This window comes from Silurus meridionalis, chromosome 27 (assembly GCF_014805685.1).
Source record: "Silurus meridionalis isolate SWU-2019-XX chromosome 27, ASM1480568v1, whole genome shotgun sequence".
In the NCBI taxonomy this organism is placed as follows: Eukaryota; Metazoa; Chordata; class Actinopteri; order Siluriformes; family Siluridae; genus Silurus; species Silurus meridionalis.
This window is the reverse complement of record NC_060910.1, coordinates 4,987,552-5,006,558: the sequence shown is the minus strand read 5'-3', so window position 1 is coordinate 5,006,558 and position 19,007 is coordinate 4,987,552. Positions and strand designations below refer to the sequence as shown.

General features: G+C 39.3%; 1 protein-coding gene across 3 annotated transcripts in view; it reads right to left on the bottom strand.

Annotated features, from left to right (window-relative positions):
* LOC124380791 (metal transporter CNNM4) overlaps positions 1-18,563 on the bottom strand; it is a 28,287-nt gene extending 9,724 nt beyond the window's left edge. For 2 of the 3 annotated variants that reach the window (XM_046842049.1, XM_046842048.1), the window contains exons 1-4: positions 17,022-18,563; positions 5,294-5,437; positions 4,922-5,056; positions 4,039-4,208 (exon numbers count right to left, since the gene is read on the bottom strand). In XM_046842049.1, coding sequence (XP_046698005.1) covers positions 4,039-4,208; positions 4,922-5,056; positions 5,294-5,437; positions 17,022-18,429 — 1,857 coding nt within the window. In that variant the 5' untranslated portion in view covers positions 18,430-18,563. The remainder of the gene's footprint in view (positions 1-4,038; positions 4,209-4,921; positions 5,057-5,293; positions 5,438-17,021) is intronic. The other variant, XM_046842047.1, reaches the window with a different exon arrangement.
* Positions 18,564-19,007: the final 444 nt, after the last annotated feature.

Here is a 19,007-nt window from a genome sequence, read left to right as displayed (position 1 = left end):
GACTATAGGTCCGGTATGTACTTCTAAAACATCCCATCCACATTTGTAATTTGTAATAATGACCTCCAATCTTCTGAGATGTTCCACTAGATTTTAGTGCGTGCTTATTGAGATTTGTGCTCATTCGGCCACAACGGTGTTGGTGTAGGTGACGTAAGAAGGCCTGTAGTTCAATAGGGTTGAGATCAGGTCTCTTTAGCAGGCTACTCAAGATCTTCCACTCTAAACCATGTAAACAATATCTTCACAGATCTTGCTTTGTGCACAGGGTTTATCGTGCTGGAACATCATGTTGGGTCTTTTAGTTCATGTGAAAGGAGCATTTTATGCTGTCACAATTATGACACACCTCTACTAAACTATACTAAACTATACTATACTATATTATACTATACTATACTAAACTATACTATACTAAACTATATTATACTAAACTATACTAAACTATACTATACTAAACTATATTATACTAAACTATACTAAACTATACTATACTAAACTATACTTTACTATATTATATTATACTATACAATATTATACTATACAAAACTATACTATACTATATTATATTATGCTATACTATATTATACTGTACTAAACTATACTATATTATACTATACTAAACTATACTATACAAAAGTATACTTAATTATATTATACTATATTATACAAAATTATACAATATTATTAAAAATTATACTATACTAAATTATACTATACTATATTATATTATACTATACTAAATTATACTATATTATACTAAATTATATTTTACTATACACAAGTATACTATATTATACTATACTATACTAAATTATACTACATTATACAGTATATTATACTATAATTTTGTTCACTTAATAATCCCATTGATGTTATTTTTAAGTAAAAAAATGTAAAATGTACTTTAAATAAGCATGCATATAAAATGTATATCAACAAATAAGACTTTGGACCTTTTGCCCCCCTCACACACGCCTTCCAAAGGTTGAAACACTAAGTTTAAAGCTCTCAGAAAAAGCTTGTGTTTAGCTTTTGACATTCTAACAGCATGAATAATACAGTGTGTGTACATGTGTGGTTATGTGCCTACTGGAACCAGCAGTGTTCCTGAAAATAACTGCATGTGAAGTGGCCATTGTTCATGCAAACAGGAAGCAAAGCTGGAACTATTGACACCTGCAGACAATCCAAACTGTTGTGTTTTTGAGAATTGTTCTTAGCCTTTATCTGAGCACCATATTACTGGCATAAAAGTATTAATGAGGCAATTATCCTATTAGGGCAAGACCCAGAGTGTTCGTCAGTCTCTCACCATCTCTCTGAATGCCAGTAAAGGTCACTAGAGCAGCTTATTAAATCTCCTAAGCAGCACTGCTGTGAACTGCTGCTGCTAGGCTCCTCAGCCCTGCACTCCTCCTTCTCCCAACCATCTTTCATCTTTTAAACATAAAACTGTTCACTCAACCTCCAACCTGTTCATTTTGCCCCTTTTTTTGTGCCACCTTCTTAGTTCTCTTTTTCCGTCCAATATAACTTAAATATATACTCCTAAAAAAGGAACAGGAATATAAATCACCCAGATATACTCTGTCCATTTTCTGGCCTTTATTTATGCCTGTTCTCTCGTTCAGAGTGTCAGAGGAAGAGGTTTGGAGGAAGTATTAAAGCATGCATTGCCAAAAATAGGCCCTGTTTGGATCACTTTTCTCCTGCTGCATTTCTGACAGTTTGTCACAAGTTTCAAAGGAAAGATGAGAGAGAGAGCTCAGGTTTGAGGACTTGAAGTGACTGGAGCGTGTCCTTCAGTCACACGGTGTCAAAAAAACAAAAGCATTAATCTTTCATAAAGGTCAAACTCTGTTGACTCTTGGTGAGAAAAACGGCAAGCAAGAAAGCTAATTGTGCTTCTTCGACTCCTTGATAATACAGTCAATTAGAACATGCATACAAAACAGGAATTATACTCATTAAAATAATAACTACATACAGACTATAGAAAACAACTTATACGCATCACCCAACATGCCTATTAAATCTCTCTGTAATAACACAAGCACTTACTTAATAATGGAAATCAAGAAGTCAAGAGAAGCATCTGTACTGTTACAGTGTAAATATGTCACAAGTTAATGTAAAGATCTTACCAAACCACCACCTCCACACACCTCCATTCATTTCTTAACTCTGGTTCAGATTTAAACTAATAATATAGTGGTGGGATTTCAGTGCTTCGTTGTGGGTGACCTAGGTTTGGAATGTTTACATGTAAACAACTTAAAGCACCCCCCCCCCTCCTCCAGAGTCTAAATGGATCGCCCCATCTGTGAAGCCTGTAATTTTATGCCAAGAGCAGACCACTATTACCACGTATGGGGGATGGGTTTTGAGGGTTAATGAGTATTTATAATACTAACACAACAAAGCTATGGTTGTACGTGTGTGTGTGAGAGACAGAGATTGTACAAGACACACTTTGTACAACTTTTACACTACTTCGCTAAGCTGCCACTTTTACAACATATATAAATCACAATAAATCTGTATATTGTAATGGATTTGACTTGATATTTTCATTTCACAAAATACTTATATGTGAGAAATCCACATTTAACTGGACTAGACCTCAATCCTCCATTCCCCATGAAAATGTTACATGTTCTAGATTTGGATACTGCAACTTGATTGGCTCTTATAATTTATGACCCAACAACAGCCCAATACTTCACGAATTCTAATGATTTTTAAAATATTTTGTTGCATAAACATTTTACAGATTATTGGGCAGTGATTAATTGCTCTGTGTGCCACTCTATGCTCTGACGGCATAAATGGGATCACTTATGGAGCCATGCCTGTAGGAAATGTTAGTATTGCTCAATAGCAAAACCACAGCTGTTCTGTGCCTAGTGGGGGTCATTATATAGAGGAAATGCCCAACTGTCCTCTGCCCATGTAGTCTGGAACTCAGCAAGAGAGGACAAATGCTTCCTTCAGATCACACAGACTCCAAAAGGCTGTACAATCTGACCCTCCCTGCTTATGCACATTAATCATTTTGCCTGCAGTTCATTGAAATGCATTAAACTTTGAATAACCTGCACTGAAGGGATGACGCAATATACAACTCGGCTAGTAACAAATTCCACATGCAGTTCAACACAGAGCCAATTAAACCAAACAGAGACTGGACTACACATTTCTTTATCGTTCATATCTGTAACTGTGATGGAGAAAAAAGATCGTTATTGCAGCAAAGTAACAAAAGCTTCCGTGGTCCATCTGCCAGCTCCATCTGTTGATTAAGAATGATCCGAGTGTTTCGTTCTTGAATGTAACACCAACCCACCTGTCTGCTTAACAAATCTTGTTGCTTACACTTCTATCAGGTTTCGAAAGCTCCTTATTCCATCTGATCAGAGCTTCATATATACTACAATTCAAAGTATTTTGACCACGCTTATAAAGATGGTCCACCTAAATCAATGTGCTTCTAAAACACTTAAAGATAGGAGCAAATCAACTTGGGAGGTGGTAGCTTGGACTTGGATCTGAAGGTCTGTAGTTCAAATCCCATGCCACACCGGGTTGCTTTCTGGGGTCCTGAGCAAGGCCTTTAACTCCATACCTGCTCAGTTGTATGAATGTGATAAAAAAAAAATGGATAAGGGCGTCTACCAAATGCCATAAAAGTAAATGTGAAATTGGCAGGCAGCTTTTCAAAATCAAACAAATCTGAATTCGAATACACTTAGTGGCCTATAACGAAATACCAGAGTGGAAATATTAACTTTTTAACTGCCACAGAAGTTGAAGCAAGTCATTGTTCTGATGAATAGATGTTGGTGGTTCAGACGATCAATACAATAAAACCTGGTTCTCTGGTTTCTGCCACAGAAACCAAGAAATATTACAAGAAAAAAAATCCTAATCTCACCATCAATACAATCTCTGCTGAAAAGCTTAGACCTGTTTATAGATATTGTTCACTAAGTGCCCACTAAGGATTGAGTACTTATTTAATAAGTGTCAAAATACCTGTAATATGAGGATGAAGTAGTCGACGGCTTTGCTGCGCTGGTAGATGTAATGATGAGGTGATCGTTTGTCATTCTCATTGAATTTGATCTCCTGTATAACATCGGGGTGCCTTAAGATCCTTAGCAGGACCTTCTCAGAGATCTGAGATTGGTAGAATAAATTCACTTCTGCAAAAAACATGGTTGAAGAGACAAAGGCAAAGAATGTTGGGGTTAAATTAAATAAAGCTTAGCTGACATCTATTATAACAGAACCCGATTCAAGTATAGATTTTAAGTCACAACCTTCCAGGAACTAGAACAAGATCTGAAACGCCTTCCCATAGAGAAACATACATGTCGAGCATAAAGTCATGGGCATTCCTATCTTTTTTTTTTACCTGCTCCCTCACTTAATCATGAGGGTGACCTCACACTTCTAACCCCCCTGACCACAGAAACAATCTCTTACCCACGCTGCCTCCCACCTGCCTGCGCTCGTCCACTTTTCTCAGCACCATGACTCCATCTAATAGGGGGATCGTTACCACCAGCAACCCACTAACCATCTGAAACTCAGCAGGATGTCGCTGCAGGGGAGGATCTCATAAGGTATGACCACAAATACCACGACACTGCTGAGTTCAAGAGACTCCTGGAAACTATGTTATGAGCTGCTGAGGCTGTAATAAGTTCAAGGTGTTCATTTCTGCTGTATTTGTACTTGTTTTGTCGCTTTAGCCTTCGTAATAGTGACATTGCAGAAAGATTATCTGTAACAATTGGTTTACAGTTGTAGTATAACAGTTATACTGTATACTGTTATACTACAACTGTAAACCAATTGTTACCATTTTTGTGCATTTGTTTGCCTACAATTATTAAATGGATGTTAGAGTTACCTGTTGCAAGGAATCGGTGGGCAGCCAATAGTAGCTGAGGAGAAATTTTGACTTTGGATTCGCTTTCGTGCTTGAAGGCAGAGAAATCACGCTTGTTTTTATTGGGCGCCACCTTTTTCCTGGTCCGATTGTCAACTAGAATGATGTACAAAGAAAAACTTGTGTAAACGATTACCACAAATTCTCTTATAGACAGCGGGTAAACAGTGGTAAAATTAATTGTAATGCAAACGAGCCATTGTATGTTCATTGTGACTAAGAAAAAAAAATACAAATATGTGCGTCAAATGTGGCGCAATTGACCGTACAAGTAGGATGAACTTCACTTTTCTTTGATTCCTTTTTTAACATTCTTCTCATACAGTTACTTACTGTAAAGGTCAGACTCGTCCACGATCTCGGATTTGATGATCTCTTCAATGACGTCTTCCAAAGTCACCAATCCCAGCACCTCATAAAATGGATCTCCCTCACCTTCATTATTCACCTTCTGGACGATGGCCAGGTGGGATTTACCTGGAGGAAATAAAAATATTACACAAATTAAGCAAAATAAATAAAGGTTTCAGACTATTTAGATCAAGGTTGAAAGTCCTATTTCTATATGTTGTTAAACTTAAAGGAGGGGTTTGCAATGTATAGAGCCATCTACTGTCTTTTTGGTGAATTACAATCAAAAAGAATGTGGCATATATGCATATATGCCCTCGGTGCGTTGCCTTTTTTTACATTAAAACCCCCAGGCTTAACAGCTCTGCCCCACCTGGAGGCACATTATAGGCCAAAAAGTGCAAAACTAAGACCTTAAACAAACATACTTGGCAGTTTTATTGCATAGAAATAGTGCAGGTCACAGTTTTTTGCTATGGTTTCTTTAAAAAAAAGTACCAACGATAAATGTAATAGAAATCTTTTCTTTTCTTAACAGATGTTAAAAAACACCCCACAAAGGGTGTTTATGTTACCTATTATATGTTAAAAAGTGTGCTACATAAAGTTCAATAAGACAATAATTTTATAAAAGTATGAATGGTTAATAGTAAAATTATATAGTTTGGGGTTTGACCTAACGTGAGAAGATGGCAAATATGAAAAAAAAATCTATGGTAAAGAAAATAAATCGAGAATCTAAAATCAGCATATTGTGTGATAATATATTTGTAAGAAAAGGTCATACTTCCTGGTAGAATTATTTCTAGTCCTACCCATATATCCTTGTTTAAATGTCTTCATACTGACTAGAAGAGGAACCGAATTCAGATCATGCACGTAAAAACAGAATTGCTGACATGGCAGTGGGAATAACAAAATAACAAAATGCATTCGCTACAGTATCAAGACAAAAGCAATCAGTCATTAGCTCAAAAAATCAAATCAATTAAATTTTTAATAAATTCGAGCACTTTATCTTTTACTCTGCCATTTTATTAAATAAATAAATTTGTACAATTCTTTTTTAACCATTATATAGTTATTAAAAAATAATGATGTAAAGTAACACAGAACATAAAGTAGCCAATAACCCACAATGTTCATACTTCCATCTGCATAAATGTAATATTCTGCAAGTTTCACAATTGAAAAACATGACTACACAAGTGTAAAGAGTAATGTATTATGTTGTCACTGCAGTAGGCCACAATAACAGTTACTAAAGCAATGTGTGGTCTGCTACAAACAATTACAAACAAGAATCTTAAATTTCATAAAAATCATGTTGATAAAGTCATTAATCAGGCTCCTTTGATCGCTTTAATAAACCTGACAGAGCAGCCAACAGAAACACTAAATCAAACTGAATATGCATGGATTCAGCTTAGTGGGAAATTTGGTGTAACACAAAGACACACAGAGTCCAAATACACCAATGGAGAGGAAGGGAGCTTATACTGGATCAGGCTTCAGCCACATCTGTGTTGACTGAGCTCACAAAAAAAAAAAGATTCTTCACCTCAATAGGTAAAAACCAGCTGAGGCTTGTTTGTGTAGTTCAGTCTGAAACATACGTACAGTATGTACAATGATAAGAATCTGTATCTGCACGCATCTAAAAAATTTGGTGTCCATGTCCAAAAAAAAAAAAAATAATAATTTTGATCCATCTGACCTCAGAACAGTTTTCCACTTTGCCTCAGTACATTTTAAATGAGCTTTGGCCCAGAGAGGAAGGAGGTGTTTCTGGATCATGTTCACGCATGCCTTCTTCTTTGCATATAAAGATTTAACCTGCATTTGTAGAGGACATGGCAAACTCTATTTACAGACTGATTTCTGGAGGTGTTACTAAGTCCACCCAGTGATCTCATTGCGGAATCATAACCGTTTTAAATGCAGTGCTGTCGAACACCAACATTGATTCTCGCCCTTGTGCACAGACTTTGCTGTACTGTAAATGATAAGCTATTTAACAGCTCTGCCCATGTTTACTTCTGAGAGACTCTGCCTCACTATTTATACCAAATCATCTTACTGACCTGTTGTCAATTAACCTCATGAGTTGCATGTTTTTCCAGCTGTTTAATTTTTTATTAACATTTACTTTTTCAAAACCATTGTTGCCTCTGTTCCACCTTTTTGAGACGTGTTGCGGCTATCAAAATTACCTTTTCTTTCCTTAAAAGAATGCATTTCCTCAGTATAAACATTTGATATTTTTTCTGTTCTACTGTAAATAAGATATGGGTTTATAAGATTTGGAACTCACTGCATTCTGTTTTTATTAACACACAGTGTCCTAACTTTTTTCAGAATTAGGGATGCAGGACAGGACAGGAGAAATTATGGGCTTTCGACAAATGGGCTCATAAAAGACAATCGAAAGAACCAACAGGGCTATCAATCATGGCACCCTTTGTCACTGTCTTAAAAAGGTTATAAACCGTGGATTTAAATGAACAGGAATATAAAAAAAAAAATCACATTTCCTCAGACAATTTCTGGGATGAACAATCATAACTTTTTTATTTTTCTTGGCAACAGGAAAAATACAAGGAAAAGCTTTGTAACTTTATGGAAAAATAGATTTCAATAGAATATCAGATAACATTGTCTGTATAAAGCAGTTCATTAAAAGGTGAGAGAAACTCAAAGCCAACAACCACCAAGAAATCCTTTACAATTAATTCAGACAAATAATCAATTTCGAATAATAGAATAACTTTCTTTCGGCTTCTCCCTTTAGGGGTTGCCACAGTGGATCATCCGCATGTTTGATTTGGCACGTGTTTTACGCTGGATGCCCTTCCTAACGCAACCCTCCCCATTTATCCGGGCTTGGGACCGCCACTGAGAGTGGCTGGGGTTGGTTTCCTGACCGGGGATCAAACCCAGGCCCCAGGGGTGAGGCGCCGCATCCTAACCACTAGACCACCAGGGAACCTAATCCATTTCGAATAATAATAATAATAAAAAAAAAAATCGCAATTTCGACGCTTCATTAATGCAATTCAAAGTCTGCTTCAACGGATTTTTACCTCTTAAATGACCAAAAAACCTAAAGTTTAAAGACTGGTAATGTAAAATCTTCGATTCCATAAACAAGACATTTAGCCTAACTGACCCCTAAAAGGATGAGTTGCTTTATCATGTGAAGTAAATAAAAATGGTGGAGGGTACCAAAAGTGTGCTTGGTGCAACAAGCGAATGAAAATTTAACAAACAAAAGACGACCCTAAAGTCTGACCAAACAGGAAACGTCTGGAAAGACAGACTTCAAAAGCAGGTGATCTGCAAAATGTACAGAAAAACAGTGCAAACATCTCTTCTTATAATTCACTTGTATGCCAGAAATGCTCTACATACAGGACAGGAAGAACAATATAACATTTGACCTTGCTATGACCTTGACCCTGTCTAGATTGACTTCAACAATAATTCAATATAAATACTACATTTTTACCATTTATTCTGACACATCACTGTAACAGTAGTCTAAACACAAAGTGCCTCAATCAATAAAGTAAAAGAATCCCCTTCAAAGCCACCTTCATTTCAATCCAAACACTACAGGTACAGCTTGGATCCCTAAACAGATCCAGCCGGTGTCTTTGCATAATCCTGCCCTAAATGTTTAGCGAATGGAACAGGACTGGTTTACCATGTTAATCCATACAAGAACTGAAACAAGGTGATTCAGAAAAAAAGAACCTGTCAAGATCCTTCACTTTGCAACCATTAGCTCACAAAGAAATGAGCTCGCACATTAATGTTTACTCTCATGGTCTGACATTTTGACTATTCTAGGTTTCTTTGACACGTTAAACTTTATAAACCAGAGAAACTTTGGACTGAGTTCTTGCAGTTGTATTGGAGGATGTGCATTTGGTTCATATTTATGTGACCGTGTATGGAACAACAGACATGTTTCAACCACAGGAACCTGTTCAGGCACCCAGAAACTTTAGAGGTGTTTTAGTTCCTGTTGCAAAGTAGGTACTTTTGTCAAGGAATTCAGTGTATTGAACACTGCTGATCAGAATAAGTTGCAAAACCTACCAGTTCTTTTTTTTTTTTTATATGGAAGTGAATTTCTTGATCATTGCTGAGTTTAAACAAAAGACATTCGTGTATTTATCAGCGTATTTTACAATAAAGTTTTGAGATGTCCATAGATGTGAGTCAAGGACCATAACTTTACCTCTTTCAGGGGGACAGAGCTTATTCTTCCCATTGCATCTAAGAATTGTTCGATTTAATTTTATTCTATGTAACCTTAAAAAAAAAAAAAAAAAGTATTGTGAGGGCTTGCCATCGATCCAGTTTCAGCAGCAATAAGATCAGCAAATTCAAAATCTGTAATCATTATTGTGCATGCAAATCTTTTCCACTCGCACCACAAATTCTTCCTGGTGGGACGTCACTGAGCCGCCGTGCTTTCTCACGATGATTAAGTGAACACATCATGAGTATTGTCAGTATTGGACAATGAGATAACAATAAGCACGCATTTGCTTTGTATACAATCAAAGTCTATTAGAATATGCAAAGCAGAGATTATAAAAATGCTGCTGGTTGGAGAGCTTCAACATGCTTTTAACATTTAACCTGATTTCACAGCTCGGGTTAATTAACGTTTAAACCCATGCAGGTGTGAAAAGGGTGAAATCAAATCTGTGAGAGCAACAGTACAACCTGAGTTAAAGAACAGCTTAAGGCGTTCAACTATTACGTTTTTTTCAGGCACGCAAAAACACAGCGGTTTAAGACAAATTGTCTTAGTTCTATGCACGTAAACAGCTCTACTAGCAAAAAAATAACACAAACCCCATCAGCGACTGATGACAGACTGCAAAACACCAGGCAAAGTGTGGGACTGGGAGTGTTTTCAATTTGTGACTACATAAGATTGCTTTAAGTTTTGGATGACTAAAAAGTTTCTAAATAGCGCCTGTGGTGGTGAGGGATGTCGTTGGAGCAATACGCCTAGTTACAAAAGATAAAATAACGCCATGAGCGCATTGCTGTGGGCTCAAGCTGACTTTCAGCCACCGTGCAACTCATTCAAAAGCCATTACTTCATCTACACACACACACTCGCTCTTTTGTAAATCGGATGAGTCAGCCGTTCAAGCGCGACTGATGTGAGGACATGGGTACGCTCACGTGCACACACAGGTTTCAAGCAAATACTCAGAGAACTCTCTAGGGCAAAGATGGCTTGCCTTTTAAACATCCTTCCCTACAGCGAAGCAGGAAAGCTTTACCCTTTCACTGAAGAATGCACACACCTCTATACCTCTACTAAAGAACAGCCACAATATTAAAACTGCTTAAAACAAGCAAACCTGATTTGCATGTTTCTGCCCCGCTAAAGAGCATGCACAATCGACCTCTATGGCAGCATGCACACTTCTCACACTGGAATGTGAAGCGCTAACGGCCCGAAAGAGGAAAGAGTTTGTTCTCCAAGGTAGAAAATGCTGATGCTGGTACTTGGAAATAAGCATGTGCTGGTACATGTGCACATAGTCTTGAGTCTTGAGTGGGGAAGTGGAACAGGAGAAGTATACAAGCTACATTTAAAGTGTGCATTTTCTTGTTCAGCATTCACCAGAAAAAGCATACATGCTCTTTTACAGGAAAATGGATACATGCTGTAAAATGGAAAAGTGTTCATGACTGAGTTTGCATACTGTTGTGGAAAAGTGAGCATGCTTTTAGACAGGGGAGGTGAATATACAGCTTGTGTGCACTTCCCTTGCCCCTGTGCAAACTAAGTCCAGTGATCATAATGAACCTGATAATTTACGCATTTTAAAGCATTCACACCGTTTGTTCACCATGTGTTCAGTACTTTACATACTAAAATCTAATCACACATGCATACAAAAAGATCAATTGTGAGCTCAAACCATGATTTTTAGTCTTTTATTATTTTCTGAGGCAGACGTGAACTGGAGACGTCTCTACACCCACAAAAGAGACAAGCAATCTCCATCACACTTTTTTATTTATCAGAATTGGATTGGTTATCTAACCAAACAAGTTATGTAGCCCCTCAAATGTTTTGTAAAAGCCTGTTCACACTCGCCAAAAAGCGGTGAAAAGGTCAACTGGTAAACCGGCTGATCTGGCTAGGTGACGTTTAATAGATGACTGCATAATAAATAAAAGAGGCATGTTTATTAAAAGGTACAACACAATTCATGATCTATTCAAACTAAGTGTGTGGGGAAACACTCATTTTTTAGATTGCGCACTATACGTATAATTAGAAACTGACGAGTAGAAGGAAAAAAAGTCAAAAGGCAAAGATATTTCTGATAAAAATTAATGCTTTGGAATGCTAGCGATTTTTATAATGAAGGAAAATCAGACTAGGCTTCGGCGAAAATCATAATGCGAGATACAAAAATAAAAATCAAAAGATTCCAATCCAGACGTAATGACTTGTAAATAATAAAAAACTTTCTTCTGTAAAGTGTACGATATTGACACCAGTCAACTCGTATTACTTTCCAGTGACCTTTAAGTGACTTCATTCAAAAGTCATGTATTATAATTTCATATCGGAACATGCGGCCGCACTTCTACTGTCCAAACTCTTCAAATTGAGTTCTTGCACATTCCTGCTTGTAAATACGTAAAAATACATAGTGTCCTAAAGGATGGGAAGAACCCCGTGTCTTAAGACGTGTGACCAGTCGTCGAGAATGTAAAACAAATATATATTATGGGCTGTCTCCCAGCTCCACGGTTTGCGCATGAGCTCAGGTTACTGTGTGTCATGTTCTGATTGAGTCCGTGTGGGTTTCCACCAGGTTCTCCGGTGTCGTCCTATCTCCCGATGAGTGTGAAGGTGTCCTGGAACAGAGGGCTTAAACCCAGAGATCCTAGGACAGGCTTTGGATCTATTATGACTGGGACCACTTAAATAAGTAACATCATTTTCTAAGGACTCATAAATGTCCACGTTTAACAGCTAAATGATAATAAATCACTTTTAAACTCCCTCCCCCTCCACATTCCCACTCATTGTTGAAACAAATGCTTAAATTTCCGTTTACATTCATGGCATTTGGCAGACGCCCTTATCCAGAGAGATTTACAACTGAGGGTTAAGGGCCTTGCTCAGAGACCCAGTAACGGCAGCTTGGTGGTGCTGGGATTTGAACACATGACCTCCTGATGCATAAAATCAGCATCTCATAATGAATATGATTGTTAGCTTAATCATTAAACCAAAACCCCCACACATCACCTCTTAATCTCTTCCTATCGTTCAGTAGATTCAAGAGACAAAATCCAACAAGTTCAGGAACCTTTCACCTAAACAATATGCCATGACGACCCTCGTATGGTACTATAGCTGCACACCACAGTTATGTGCATCTACAATTTATATACAATCTACATACTCTACAGTCGTTTTGGTTTTCATAAGCAAGCTCTGTTCTCTGTAACAAAGTGAAATAACATTTTGCAACTTACTATGACCGCAATGCACTCCGTGATCTGCGCATTGCGCAATACCGTGACTTGTAGACGTGTGCGGGTTGTGTGTGTCGCAATGCTCACTCACAAACAACACACTCGTGCCTTTTTGAGGCCTTGTTGATGCGGAGAGAAGAGAACGGCCAAACTGACAAGGAAGATACAGTAGCCCAAATTACCAATCGTTACAATCATGGTGAGCTGAAAAGCATTTCAGAACACACAGCATGCCACTGCTCTGGTTCTAGTCTCTTTAGGTGAGGACAGGAATTGAGGCAAACGAACGGAAAAAGATCAGGGCTACGAGATTCAGGAAGTTTGGTGTATTGGCGTAAACCTGGTGAGCGATCAAAGGGTGACACTTTAAAATATATGAGATTATAATCAAATATAACACAAATACAAGGGATTTCAAGTCACCAGGAAGGATCTGTGTTAATGTGTTAAACCCTATGTAGTGAGCAAACACAATCATATAGGAGTCTATATTCAAATTGAGGTTTGACAATGATGGCAATTCGTGCAAAGAATGGAAATTTGACTTGCATACCAACAACAAGAAGAATATTTCTGTGGTAAATAAATTGAAGATGAACGAGATAAACTATAAAATAGTAAATTTTATGATTTTCCACCACTAACCAATCAGTGTACTGCATTCATTTTAGCTCAACCAACATTATATAAAAGAACAAGGTGCTGGATCATGAATTGGTTCTTGAATACTGTGGATTCATTATTTCAAGCGCCTATAATTTTGTCATCGATCATTTAAAAATAAAAACAATAATATACACTAAATCATAAAGTACCAAGCCAGAGAACATTCTTCCATTCTTAGAGAGACTAATAGTCATGGAGTCATTTTTGTTTGTGTACATCGGTTTATCCAACCCTTATGTATGCACTTGACACAATTCAGGGATTAGCTGCACACCACAAATCACGTGTGTGTGTCTCCTGACAGCATGCTGACCAATGAATCTATGTGTGTACGTGTATGTGTGTGTGTGTAAGTCTGTATAAGGATGCGACACAAGATCTGTCTGAGTAAAAGAGAACAGGCAGAGGTCATGCCCAAATTGTTTCCAGCACTTATTTGTTAGACAATCGTCGATCGTTCGGCTTTTCCGTCGTTTCCCGACGTCTCTCCTCACAGACACGATCGAGCATGCTCCCACTGCACTGTCAGCACAGGAAAGCTCAAAGAGGAAGCGTGTGTGAGAAAACACAACGCTATCAGACAGACACTCAACCCTCCCCACACACACACACACGGAGGAGAGCAAGGCTGATCCTATTACATACTGAAAGGCTTATGACATGACGGGCCTAAACATGGAGCAAAAGGAATCCACTTAGCAGAGTTGAAACAACAAATGTCTGAAGCGAATTACAGCTGTTGGCCAACTTTGTGGCAGTTATGATGAAATTATAATTTGACTCTGTCTGCTTAGAAGACTAATGGACAAGAGGATTAGAAGGTGATGTGAAATGAAGAGAGAGACATTCTGCTCAGAATAACAAACCATAAATGCAATAATGAATCGCTTTGTAATAACTACAGTATATAAGAAAGTTCAGAATGGAACCTATGGTTTTGTAGAGACCGTATTTTAGGATTGTTTTTTTCTGCTCAAATATAAGACACACACACACACACACACACACACACACACACACACACACACACACACACACACACACACACACACACACACACACAAAACAGGCTTGATGACTTGTTGACAATAGAATGAACCTATTTTCTGTTACACTTGTTGAGGTTGGAACAGTGACTCACCCATTCCTGGGTGTAAACAAGACACTGTCAGGTAAAACATGGTGAAGTTTAAAGGACACGAAATGAGTATACATGAGCCATCTAAGAAGGATGGAGCCTGCATCAAATGAGTAATATCCCGTGAAAGTATCCGTACGGCATCTAGCATCAGATTTCTGCCTCACCGCACCGAGATCTTAATCAGCCCATGAAAAAAACACTAGACCTGACACAGACGCAGCATCCTGATGCTTTCTGAAATTGTTCCATGGCGGAAGGTCATTTACTTGTGCACTAAGATGAGATCAGACCCTGGGAAAGGTGATTAAAAATAAAGGTGCAGCTTTCCTCAGCCAAACAAAAACTAAAAGGCATGGTCACATGACATCTGCTATAAGTGTTTGGCAACAATGCTTTAATTTCGCTTGCACATTACTTGGCCAATGGCCAAGCATGAAAAGGCGAGCTCTTACATAACAGAGGCAGAGCGGAGACACAGAGAATATTAAGACAACTGTCAATGCAGCAATTTCTGCCCAAATGGATATAACGTCCTATAAAACAAAACATAAGCTAATGATGCCCTGACCCAAAGACTACAGTTTTTGAGGTAATTATTTAAAAATGGCTGAACAGTCCAATGTCTGAGCCTGAACAAAACATGCTCTGCAAAACAGTGTTCCTGTCCAAGCAGAGTCAGAAGGACCTGACACGAGCCAGCGAACGTACCGTCGCCTGGGAGCAGAACAACAAGAACATTCAGCTCGGCCCTCGCAAAACTCCTGCAGCATTTCAGTAACAGGACTATCTTCAAAAAGATTTACAAGTCAGGTAGAATCCAATTCAACCAAAAGAGCTGTTACAGGAGCGGACAGCGATAAGTGCTGAAAAATATATATAATAAGTTGATTCAGATGGAGCTGTAATAAGGGGGAGAACACTCCAATTCACTTCGATTTGATTTCTATAGCATCTAACACAACAGAACAACAGTCTCAGAACAACAGGTTATACCAGGTTTTATCTGTCTTTAGTCTGTGAATTCTTTACTTGGAACCCAAAAAGAAAATTTGGAAGAGTGAAACACACTACAAAACATGCTACACATACACACCAGATGTGACGGGTCTAAATATATCTCCATCGATGTATCAGCGCCTGTCTTTTGGTGTTTTAGAATTGCATCTACCTTCACCTCCGATGTAGAAAAGTTTCCTTCTTTTCAGTGAAGTCACTTTGCATAAATGACGAAACAAAGAATTAAACAAAAATCTATAATCCGTCCTATTGAGTTACCTACTCGATTTGGTTTAACTGGGTTTAGTGGACTAGGAGAAAACAAATTGTACAAACGTAAATGTATTCAGGATTCTTTGATGTGAACAATAAAAAGTTTTGGTTGTATACAGCAACCTTTACTCTCGAGAACATTTCCTGGGATCTCCAGGTCTCTGGGGAATCCAGGTGAGAATATTCACTTAAGTGCGAAGGTGAATTTAAACCTAGGCCTGAAACGTATAATATTTGGACTAAGCCTCAAAAACAGAACAGAGTGAGCAAGCTTTCTGGACTATTATTTGTAATAAATTGGGAAATTGCAAAAAAAAAAAAAAAAAAAAAGCGCAATGCGTAAAATCACCCTCAAGATCTTCAGCTGAAGTTCAACGATCAGAATGGAGGGGAAAAGTGCGATCTTTGCAACTATATACATGAAAAAAAGTTGTTGGCGTCGGGTGGTTTGGACGTTTCGGAAAATCTTTTGCTGAGATTTGGGACAGAATGGTGCGAAAAAACAAAAAACATCCAGGAAAAAAACGGTTCTGATAGGGTTTCTGAGGAACTTTCGAGGCGAGTCGTTTAAGGTGATGGAAAGAAAGACGACCTCAACCAATCTATAAACACGGATGTGCGTAAAACATCAAAACGAAACACTGAGGTGACCAGCTTCAGCCAAATACAAGAGCAGACGGACCATATCGAGTTCCACTACAAGAATCTTAATATGTGATATACAAAGATTTAGTGATGCTGTGGGACATGGACTATAATTAGAAAAAGCTCTGGGTGATGTTACTTACAGTAGCTATCAAGTGAGAGTAGGTTGGATGAGAGTGTGAGAGCGTGTGTGTGTTTCAAGCATGGAGATTAATAAACAAATACGGATGGTAAAAATTTGTTTTAACATCTAAATGCTTCTGGTTGAAAGCAGAGAAAAGTGGTTCTATTAGACGTTCAGAGTTTTTATGATTTGTTCAGATTTGTGTATGTGTGAGGAGAAGAAGAGGAATCTAAAAGTGCATCCGACTGTGATTTTTGCTGCAAAGCACAACTGAGGTCAGATCATTTGCAACATGAGCAAGCATGGACCGAATAAAACGAACACACCTTTCTTAAATTCCTCCAGCATGGAATCCAGCTTGGTGTCATGGAAAACAAAGTGGACAGGGTGGTTATAAAACTTGGTGATGGTCTTCAGAGTCGTGCAGTCGTCTGGATCCACGAAGGCCAGGTCCTTCACGAACAGGATGTCCACGATATTCGTGCGCTCTTCCTCGTACACCGGGATGCGTGTGTAGCCGCTCTCCATGATTTCAGACATGGTGTTGAAGTCCAACACGGCATCGCTGTGAATCATGAAACAGTTCGTAAGAGGGGTCATGACATCCTCGACCGTTTTGGTCCTGAGCTCCAGGGCGCCCTGGATCATATTTAGCTCCTCTTTGACCAGGTCGTTGTACGGCTCGGTGACCTTCAGCATCCCGACAAGCTTCTCGCGGTTGTACACGGTGCCGATCTCCTGACCTAAAACGCAGTCTAGGAGCTTGCTGATGGGATAGGAGAGTGGGAAGGTGACCAGCATGAAGAATTTGGTGAGCAAGATGGTGTTGGCACCGACCGCCAGGCCGTGGCGAGAACACAGAGCTTGAGGAACAATCTCACCAAATATGACAATGCCGATAGTGGAAGCCACGACCGCTCCAATGCCTGAACCTATGAGATCGTCCAGAAGGATGGTCAGGGTTGTGTTGACCAGCACGTTTCCAAGAAGGAGCGAGCATAACAGGTAGTTCCCTTCTCTTCGAATGGGCTCGATCTTGCATGCATACTTCTTCTCCTTGTCTGTGCCACAGCTCTGGACGATGCGCAGCTCCATGGGATCCAGAGCCATCAGACCCAGGTTGAGTCCGCTGAACATTCCAGAGAACACCAGAAGGCAGCAGATCAGGATCACCTGAAGCCACATGGGAAGCAAAGACGACTTTTCCTCCACTACACGTATCTTTCCATCGTTCTCCCCAAGCAGGTACCACCTGGAGTCCTGCTCGTTCCTGATGCACATCGCGTAATCCTTCTGCGCCTCACTTTTCCTCAGCAGCTTGATTTTCACTTCCACAACCCCCGAGGTCCCCTGGCTGTTCACCTGCACGCCGGCTTTGACCACAACGTCTTTGGTGAAGTCGACGCAAGTCTTGTTGAATCGGTCCTCGCTCTGAGAGCCGCCGTCGCCGCCGTGGTCACCGTGGTCGCCGGCCTCCACGAACCTCACCTGCGTCCAGGTGTCATTGCTGATGTGCAAGCCGTACAGCCTGAGGAGGATGTTGCTCTCCTCGGTCACCTGTACGATCCCGTCGGCGGTTGTCTCTGCGGGTTTGTCGCTTCGCTCCAGCCGCATGCCCAGGATGCGACTCTCGCTTCCGGACTCGGCCGCCGCTTCCCCCACGCACACCCCGGGCCACAGCAACAAGGCAAAAGTCAACGTGATCCCCTTTCCTCCGGACCATCCTGTCGCCATGTTTGTTATGCGCCCTCTCTCTCTCACTCCTCTCTATCCCTCTCTCTCTCTCTCTCTCCTTCTCTATCCCTCTATCTCTCTCTATCGCTGTCTGAGACCTCACGTTTGACGTCACCAACTCATTTCGTTATTTCCGCCTCCTCATTATCATACCACCAATCAGCGTTGGAAACGTCATCTAACCGAACAGGACGAGCCTCTCTTTCGTCTTGTGTTTTTCTGCTTTTAAGGTGGACTTAGATGTTTGTTCCGATTTTAAGGTGGACTGGATGATAATATTTAGTATAAGTCATTTCCCTGACTGCTAATTTATTTCTCTTCCATAGTGTACTCTATCTATCTATCTATCTATCTATCTATCTATCTATCTATCTATCTATCTATCTATCTATCAACAAAATTTGTTTCTCAGTACAATAGATTTGGTATGTTTAGATTTGTTCTTTGCTCTTCTTAACATCATGCTGTTTAGATTGCATACATACTCTCTCATAATAGTGGCGCCCTCTTGTGTTTGGTAATGGCATCTCTCTGTTTAATGAAACTGTTCATGTAGTTGGAGTGAATGTCCGCTAAGG